A 9,463-nucleotide genomic window follows, 5' to 3' on the forward strand; every position below is an offset into this window, starting at 1 on the left:
TTCTCTAATATTTTGAATGAATAACGCAGCAGCGGCGCGTCTCATGGGCTAGAGTCTAGACTAACAAAAGACTAACACTTACATCATTATCACCGCATCTCACGCGCCATTGTAATGACGCTCCCTGATGCACACCTAACATTCAAGTGCAAATGTTTATTTTAAATTAGACTAATATTCATTCTTTATTTACAGTCTCCTCATCACAGGCAGGCACACCACTCAATTCAGCATGTGTTCATGTTTGTGTGTGCTGTCTGCGTCACTCATAGCTCGTGCCTATATCGTGCCCTATATCGAACATTTTTTCTATCGTTATTGAAGAAGGTGTACCGTCGATAAATATCGATACCGTTTTATCGCCCAGGCCTAATCGAGGGTTTAAAATTATCATTTGAAATGGATATGCCAACCAACAAGAATTGTGTATAAAAACCGGCCTAATTTGTCAGTAAGTCTTCTAATGAGATGTTATTTCTTCTCTCGAGGCGTCTTGGGATTGAAGTTAAAGACTTTGGTCCTAGTTGGCGCAGCGGTTTGGCCTTCCATTCTGTTATTCATGCCATTCGGCCAGACCTTGTGGACATGGACATAGTGAGAAAAAGAAGTAATCGTGAGAACCTTGAAGAGGCTTTCAGCGTGGCAGAGAACGAACTGGGAATACCACGTTTACTAGATCCTGAAGGTAATGATACGGCTTATTTTACTCCAAAATCTCTTCAATTTCCCTTGAGATAAGCCATGTCGACTTACAAAGTAGCACCATGGTGTTAGCATGGTTTTTGCAAATGGTTCTTTGAGAATTCCATGTTTTTTAGATATGTACAATGTTAATATAATGGCATTCTTTTAAATTACCTTTGATTACCACGCAGGTACCATGGTATAATATAACTAAAACTATAAAAAAAAAATTGTTACTTGAAATAAAGCCAAAATTAACTGAAATGAAAAAAAAAACTATGCACCAAGAGCTTGTAACACTCCAAAGAGAAAGGAAAAATTGAAATCGCATAATATGACCCCTTTAACGTTTTTATTATTAATAAACTTTTATTATTTCAGCTGGCTGCCAAGGCAACATTACTCATTTTAATTTAGTTTAACTTGATGTAGTAAATTAACTAAAACTTAAACTAAAATGTATAAAAATATATAGACATATATAAAGAAAAAAAAAAAAACTAATAAAAATGACAAAAACAACAAAATTACTAAAGCTTTAACTAAAATTAAGATGAAATATAAAAACAAAACTAATTTACAATATTAATAAAAACTGTAATAATATAATAATTATAGTAAAAGTATAGTGTATAGTATAGTAAAGCAATAAGCCCCAAGAAGCCGTGGTTTACAGTGAATTTATAACAGCTAAGGGGCGTTGTTAGGCACGACGTGAAGCGGAGTCGCCTTCACAGGGCTTATTGCTTTTATAAAACGGTTATTCCATATATATAGTAAGGTTTCACAAAATAAAACAGAGCAAATAAAGTGTAATGATATTAATAAAAACAGTATTCTTCCACCAAACAATTCTTCCTCAGAAACAGTTGTGGTTACAATAAAGTGGTTGCCAAGCAACACACAAAGTAAACAAAGGTGTATGTTTGTAGAGTAATTTACAACAGCTTCGAACGCGGCTCAACCAATCAGATCAAGGACCGGAACTATCCGTTTTAAAATATGTGGTATAACCATCTAATACCATGAATGTATCGCCAATACTAATGTTGTGTGGTTAATAATGTAGATTCTGTCAATGATCTGTTGTGCTTTTGAAGAGCCACTCATTTGTTTTGAGTTTGATTTGAATAGACACTGCTTAATTATACTGGAGATCCACCATTATCAAGCCTCATTATAGACGGACGCTGTTATAGTTTGTAGGTCATGCTGCTATTCAAGCATGTCATCAGGCCAGATCAGACAGAGACTAGCATGACATCATGATGTGATATGGCAGAAGCCCTTTGAAGAGGCTATAAAAAGCCTCATTTGGCTCTTCAGGTCAGTGGATCATCTAATATGACAGTCACCTGATGATGCACGGTAAAACTCAAACAAAAGCTAAATGCATGCATAGATACATAAACAGCACAATGGTAATATCTCAAGGATTTCCACTTGTGGGGTTCAAATCTATAACTTTGTTTTATTGCAGATGTGGATGTGGACAAGCCTGATGAGAAGTCCATAATGACATACGTAGCTCAGTTCCTGAAGCACTATCCAGATCCCCACCAGTCCGAGACAGATGGACAGCAAGAGGAGGTACGCTTTAGTGCTTATGCTCATGTATAAGCTAAAAATACACTAGCTGCTTGCTGTTGTTATTTAATGCAGTCACTGCTGTAGTGCTTCCTCATCAGTCACTAACCATTACTGTAGTCCATCACAATGTGGAATCCATTCAAGAATCATTTTACTTTAGAATCACGCCCATAGTGCATTGCTCTGTGTGCTCACTCTGTCTCTGTGTCTGTATCACTCGCCATGCGCATTCGTAGCTGGTTCGTTCCATTCCTACGTTCGCTTTCTCTATCCCAGCTCTACAGGTAAGAGTCGATTATGTCTCATCTGCATGAGGTTCATTTAGTGCATGGGACATTCTCAAGAAACGATGCCATATGTGCTAGAAAAGTTTAGGAAACATTATTACAACATAGTTACCGTAACTTTGTAAATTACAGAAACATACATATGCTTATAATAAAATATAATGAATAATTGATCATATAAATACTTATCAATAAATCACATTGAATAATTGAAAATAATATTAATATCCAATGATACTGCTTATTCAAAACCGATTTTGTCCAAAACATGTTACATTTAAAAGGATTTGGGGTTAAAGATCTGTGCAAACATTTATAATAATATTTATATTAAATACGTTTTAGTCAGAAAACATCATTGCACACACATTGTTTACTTTTTCAAATGTATTTTTTGTTAAAGGGAGAAATGCCGCAGCATAAGAACATAAAGTGCATGAACAACAAATATTTTTATTTATACATATTGATATTTACATATAGGCAGTGGAAGCATAATCTTTTTGTTAGATTTAGATTTTTTAGAAGTTAGATTTTTTTTATTCTAAATAAAATGGAAAATAAGCAAATATACTGTACATTGACAGATGAAAAGCAAACATTTCAAAATAAAAACAAACTATTTAAAATTTTGTTTTGCAGTATACACTTAACTACACTAAAATCTGGTTATTTATATGATGATTAATTTCTGAAGACAATTGTAACACAAATGTCACCGCTTGCTGAGAATGGCCTGGTGGTGGTGGATACTCTCTGCTTGTTTCCTCTCTTTCTCTGGCTTTTATCTTGCTAACGTCTTGAATGTGTTGTGTTTGCATCTCTTGATGTGCCTTTGCTCTCCTGGACAGTATGATCCACAAGATATAGAGCTAATGCTTGAGGTATGTGTATATTAATACATAGGGTCATAACAGCTCCGTATTATGTGTAACAAACTACAAAATAGTGGAGATCTTCTTCACTCTTCTTTGGGATTGGACTCTCTCCTCTTTTTCATTGTTTCACACTGCTGTGTTACCTGCTTTGGGTTCTTGTTACAAGGGTTTCTTGCTGAATACCTGCTAAGCGAGTGATAAATCATTGTTTCTTTCTGTCTGATGTGCACAGCGAGAGGAACGCAAGGTGCTAAGGGAGGTGAAGATCTGGCTGGATCAGCTAGAGAGAGATATACTGCGTGCACAGGGATCTGAAGAGAGTCTCACCGACAGATATCAGGTGAACAAGACAGTTTTCCATGATCTTTAGGCTGCTTTTAAGATTTCAATATGCAAATGAGCTCTGTTATGATTGGCTAAACTCTTTGCATTTGAAATGAGTTGTGAGTTTGCTTTCAGGTCAGATGTAATTATTTCTCCTCCATTCTTCTTTTTTGACTGCAGGCTTTTAAGAGTTTCCGTGTGCAGTATGAGATGAGAAAGAAACAGATCGAGTCTCTCCTGCAGCCGGTACACAAGGATGGCAAGCTGTCCGTGGACCAGGCCGTGGTCAAACAGGCCTGGGATCATGTGTCTGTCAGGGTACGTGCTTCACCAAATGTAATTAACGTGCTTGTTTTTTCTATGGAATGTAAAGAGATGTTTCATGCTATTTTTATGCAATGAAAATGAATAGACAACATTATGCACCGAAAATGACAGAAAAAGTATAGTAGTCTATAGTAGGCTTGTGCTCTATATTCTAAGACTTTATGATGGCTTTGTGTGAGGAACAGATTGATATTCCTCGTCACTGCAGCTCTTGTATAATCTCAAGTTTTGTCCGTGATACTAAATGGCTTCGTTGTTGTTGTGTGTGCCATATAACTCGTATATTCATTTTAGAGCTTCTCGTATATTCATTTTAGAACATATAGAACTTCTAGTGGATTCATTTTGGCAAATTAATACTTCAACTTAAGCTGGAGATTGCAAATATATTTGTCTTTTTTGTACACCAGTCCACTATTATGTTGATTATGTTTGAAAATAGTTTTTACTTCAGAGTTTAACTCTGAACTGTTACTGCAGTGCTTCTCTAGCTGTCATTAGCTGTAATGAAGTGTGAATTGGAGCGTAGACCATAGATACAGGGTTCATTACTGAGGAAAGAGGACAGACACACAGAGACGGTTTTGTTTAATGGAACAGAGAAGTCCACAGAGCGGACACCGCAATCTGGCTAGACACTTGAAAGCTTGAAGGGTCGTCACAGACAGCGAACGGCTTTCAAAACAGATCTCTACTTTTGATATTTGCGATGCTTTTGTGTGGCTTGCGCAGCTCTTAGACTGGCACATCCATCTGGATAAGTCTTTGCCGGACCCTCTGGGAGTGATCGGAGCCTGGCTGCATCGGGCAGAACTTTCCCTGAGAGAAGACATTCCCATTCAACAGGCCCACGAAGAGACGGCCAACATCATCCTCAGAAAACTGGAACAGCACAAGGTAGGGACAAGAACTTTTTTTTCTTTCTTAAGGGAATTGCTCTGATCACTGTGCTGCTAAAATTAAAAACAATGTCTGTGCTTTCTGTGCAGGAGGTTTTGAAGAATTTGGAAGGACACCGACAGACATTTCAACAGATTCACAGAGACCGATCAGTAAACGGCGTCCCAGTTCCACCAGAGCAGCTTCAGGACATGGCAGAAAGGTTAAATCTGATTACCTTAAGTTTCATTTAACTGTTTAAAGGGGACATGAAATGGCATTTGCAATGCATTTAATGTATGTTATGTGATGTACAATCACATACATAACAATGGCAATTTAAAGTATTAAACAACTGCACTGTTCGTGCTATAGACTTGAATGGATGCCATCAAATGACTGACTTGAGTCACCTAGCAACCATCCAGGGGTGCGTTTCCCAACAACAACTATGGTCGCAAGTTCCGTCGTTACCAATCGAGTACAATGGAACTAACGACCATAGTTAGATAATGATGCTTTTGGGAAACGCACCCCAGAACAACTTAGCAACTACCTAGACCACACCAGGCAACCACATAGCAACACCCTAGCAATCACCCAGAGCACCCCAGACAATCACATAGCAACACCCTAGCAACCACCCAGAACATCTCGGAAAACCACATAGCAACACCAGACAATGACATAGCAACGCCCTAGCAACCACCCAGAACGCCCCAGGCACATCACATAGCAGTGTCCTAGCAACCACCCAGAACACCCCAGACAGTCACATAGCAACACCCTAGAAACCACCCAGAACACCCCAAGCAACCACATTGCAACACCCTAGCAACCACCCAGAACACCCCAAACAGTCACATAGCAACACCCTAGAAACCACCCAGAACACCCCAGGCAACCACATTGCAACACCCTAGCAACCACCCAGCACACCCCAGGCAACCACATTGCAACACCCTAGCAACCACCCAGCACACCCCAGGCAACCACATTGCAACACCCTAGCAACCACCCAGCACACCCCAGGCAATCACATATCAACACCCTGGCAACCACCCAGAATGCCCCAGACAATGACATAGCAACACCCTAGCAACCACCCAGCACACCCCAGACAACCTCATAGCAACACCCTAGCAACCACCCAGAACACCCCAGGCAACCACATAGCAACACCCTATCAAACACCCCTAGCAACCAAATAATAATACCCTAGCAACCACCCAGAACAATCTAGCATCATGTTGGTGAGTTTTATCAAATTAAAAAATCATACAATATTATTTTAATATTATTTTTCTGATGCATATGAACGTGGTTACATCCATAGAAAAGAAAGTATTTTCAGAGATTATTAAATTTTGAGGAGAACAAGCTAATAATAATAAATCATGCAGAATAAGACCAGCAACATTTATTAATAGATTATTATTTTATATTAACTTTAATGTTGACGTTATAGACTGTAATTATAGAAGCTACGAGCTCAAAATCCCAAATCCCATGAGTTACTGCTATATTTACTAATATGTCATGTTTCCGCAGGTTTAATTTTGTGTCCACGTCGTCTCACATCCATCTGATTAAGAATGAGTTCTGGGAGATGAAGTACCGTCTCATGGCGTTTCTAATGCTGGCTGAGTCAAAGCTCAAATCCTGGATCATTAAATATGGCCGTCGGGACTCAGTGGAGCTTCTTCTGCAAAATTATATTGTACGTCCTCCAGCGTATTTAATAAACTCTTTTAATCTGCTTTATAAAAACTGATTCAGCTGACATATTATGAAACATCTTTCCATTACTGTCCTCTTTTACACACAGGCGTTCATTGAAGGCCATAAGTTCTTTGAGCAGTATGAAACCACGTTCCAGACTCTGAAACAAGCTGCAGACTCCTACTTGAAATCTGGGGCTTCGGGTAAGATACATCACACTTTTAATGCATTATTCCCCTGAGGCTGGAGATTCATGCAGCTTTTTATAATCGTTCCCTGGCAGCGATTCTGAACTCTAGCAGCTGAAATGAGCCTATTGCTTTGTGATCAGGCAGCCTCATTCTGTCACACGTTCTTGATACCTTCATTAGTGCTGTGGAGTAATATTATTTCTTAGAAAATTATATTTGACACGCTCAATCTGATGGTATTCTTTGACATTGTGTGGTAATATTAAAGGGGTCATATGATGCTTTTTAAAATATCATTATTTTGTGTACGCTGCTTCAACACTAACTGCGGTTACAGAAACCACGCCTTCTTTCTTTGCGTGCACATTTGGGCGGCGTTATGCAAATATTTCCACATAGTGAGGTAGATATGTGGGGGCGTGTTAGAACGAGCTGTTTTAGGGGGGCGTGGCAGAGTCTTAACTTTGATAAAGAATATCTCTTTGGTTTTGAGACTTTAGTCTTTGCAACTTCAGGGATCTTATCTATGCACAATCAGCTTGTAACACTCCAAAGAGAAAGGAAAACTTGAAATCGCATCATATGACCCCTTTAATATAAATACTAAATATATGCTGGGTGAATGCATAGAATGTATTGAATATATAGAATGGATGAATGTCACAAATGAAATCTCCTGGTCATATTTCACTCCAAAATCAAGAGGGAAAAAAGACATTGCATTTTGCATAATGAAATTAAGTTTTCTTGCATTGTCACATTATTTTCATGACAATAAAGCACATTTTCCCCCACCTATCTGGACAAGGTATTTTTATTTTATTTATTTATTTACTTAAAAAAAATAAAATATCATTATTGTATTATGAACATACACCACTGAAAGTTTAGGATCAATAAGATTTTTTTTTAAAGAAATTAAGGTTTTAATTTAGCAAGGATGCATTAAACTGATCAAAGATGAGAGTAAAGACTTTGACATTCTTACAACAAATTGTTTCAAATAAATCCTGTTCTTTTGAACTTTCTTATATAATATTATAAGAAATATATATATAATTATTATAAGAAATATATATAACTTATATAAAATAATCCTGAAAAAAAATTAAAGTACATATATATCACCAAATCAGCAAATTAGAATGATTTCTGAAAGACTGGAGTAATGATGCTGAAAATTCAGCTTTGCATCACATAAATGAATTACATTTATAGAAAACAGTTATTTTAAATTATGATAACATTTCACAATATTACTGTTTTAATATATATTTTTGATTAAATAAGTAGCATACGAGACATTAAAAATAGGGGTAAATGTGTTTTAATGTAATAAAAAATAATGTGACAAAAAACCCTCCCCCCAAAATAATATTGAAATTATATAAAAATATAGCCTATTTTTATGCAAAATATAATTTCTTATTTTTATTCTTTTGAAAATGGCAAGAAACATGACCTGGATGTGTTATTGATAGGTTTTAGGACTCAATACAAAGGTGCCATGTCGAGTGTAGTAATGCGGTTTAACTGTTTCATATTCCAGGCAGTAAAACCCCCAAGAGAGGTGAGTTTAGAGGAACCAGAATACTCGGTAACATAGTGACTGCCCTAGTAGAAAAGTAATATATTTAAAATACATTTATTTCATTCTAAGTATAGTTCAAATGTGTTAACATATTTACTGACATATCGCTTGAGACTTTTTGATTATTGATCAATTATAATTCAACTTTATTTGGAGTACTACTTGTGCACAATGCACATTTCTTAATATTAAGCCTAAAATGTGTTTTAATGTCACTTTTGATGAGGACTGTATGAATAATACCAGTCTTTAAATGCAAGATATTTAAAGTGCGCTTAAAGTATATTTGCAATAGTTCCACTTTAGCACAATCAAATATACTTCATTATACCTTTAGTGTGACTTCAGCACAATTAATGTACATGAAGTACAAAATTAGTTGTCCCAATTTAGCAGACTTTAAAGTCCCCATGAAATCAAAATGAAAGTTTTTAGTATCAATATGTTAGTCTTAAGGTTATCTATAAGGCAGTGTGCTCCAAAACAGTGACAAAATTCGCATTGGATGAGATTGTGGCTGCCTGGCATACCCTGTCAAATGCGGCTTTACGGAGCTCAACGGCTCTGAACGGCTCTAGCCCAAGCTGTGATATAAACTAACACTATTGGCTATTTTAAAAGGGGGCGGGGCTTCCTGTTTCAGTTCAAATGACGTCAACACATAGAGTAACGCTGCGTGTTTCTAAGCATTTCAGGGGACCTTTAAGTATACCAGTTTAGCATTCCAAAAGGTTATTTTTATGTAAATGTATTTGTAGTATACTTAGCATGAAATAAATGTATTTCAAATACATTTTAGTATGTTTATTTTTCACTAGGGTGTTTAGATCACATGGTTGTTCTTGACTGAAGTGTGTAACATCACAATACAGTGATTTCACTTCTGCTAACCCCTTCTGTCAGTTCACTTAGCGTAGCTGATAGTCTAATCCAGTGTTTCCCAACCTTTTTTTAGTCGCGGCACCCTTTGGAAATTTTAACAAACTTGTG

General features: G+C 36.9%; 1 protein-coding gene across 1 annotated transcript in view; it reads left to right on the forward strand.

Moving 5' to 3' along the window:
- LOC107742758 (nesprin-1-like) overlaps window positions 1–9,463 on the forward strand; it is a 125,999-nt gene that overhangs the window by 29,176 nt on the left and 87,360 nt on the right. The window contains exons 7-16 of the mRNA XM_016555794.1: window positions 489–685; window positions 2,165–2,274; window positions 3,413–3,445; window positions 3,672–3,779; window positions 3,944–4,081; window positions 4,823–4,987; window positions 5,080–5,192; window positions 6,521–6,689; window positions 6,798–6,894; window positions 8,432–8,452. Coding sequence (XP_016411280.1) covers window positions 489–685; window positions 2,165–2,274; window positions 3,413–3,445; window positions 3,672–3,779; window positions 3,944–4,081; window positions 4,823–4,987; window positions 5,080–5,192; window positions 6,521–6,689; window positions 6,798–6,894; window positions 8,432–8,452 — 1,151 coding nt within the window. The remainder of the gene's footprint in view (window positions 1–488; window positions 686–2,164; window positions 2,275–3,412; window positions 3,446–3,671; window positions 3,780–3,943; window positions 4,082–4,822; window positions 4,988–5,079; window positions 5,193–6,520; window positions 6,690–6,797; window positions 6,895–8,431; window positions 8,453–9,463) is intronic.

This window comes from Sinocyclocheilus rhinocerous, unplaced genomic scaffold (assembly GCF_001515625.1).
Source record: "Sinocyclocheilus rhinocerous isolate Xijiao unplaced genomic scaffold, SAMN03320098_v1.1 scaffold2091, whole genome shotgun sequence".
Taxonomy (NCBI): domain Eukaryota; kingdom Metazoa; phylum Chordata; class Actinopteri; order Cypriniformes; family Cyprinidae; genus Sinocyclocheilus; species Sinocyclocheilus rhinocerous.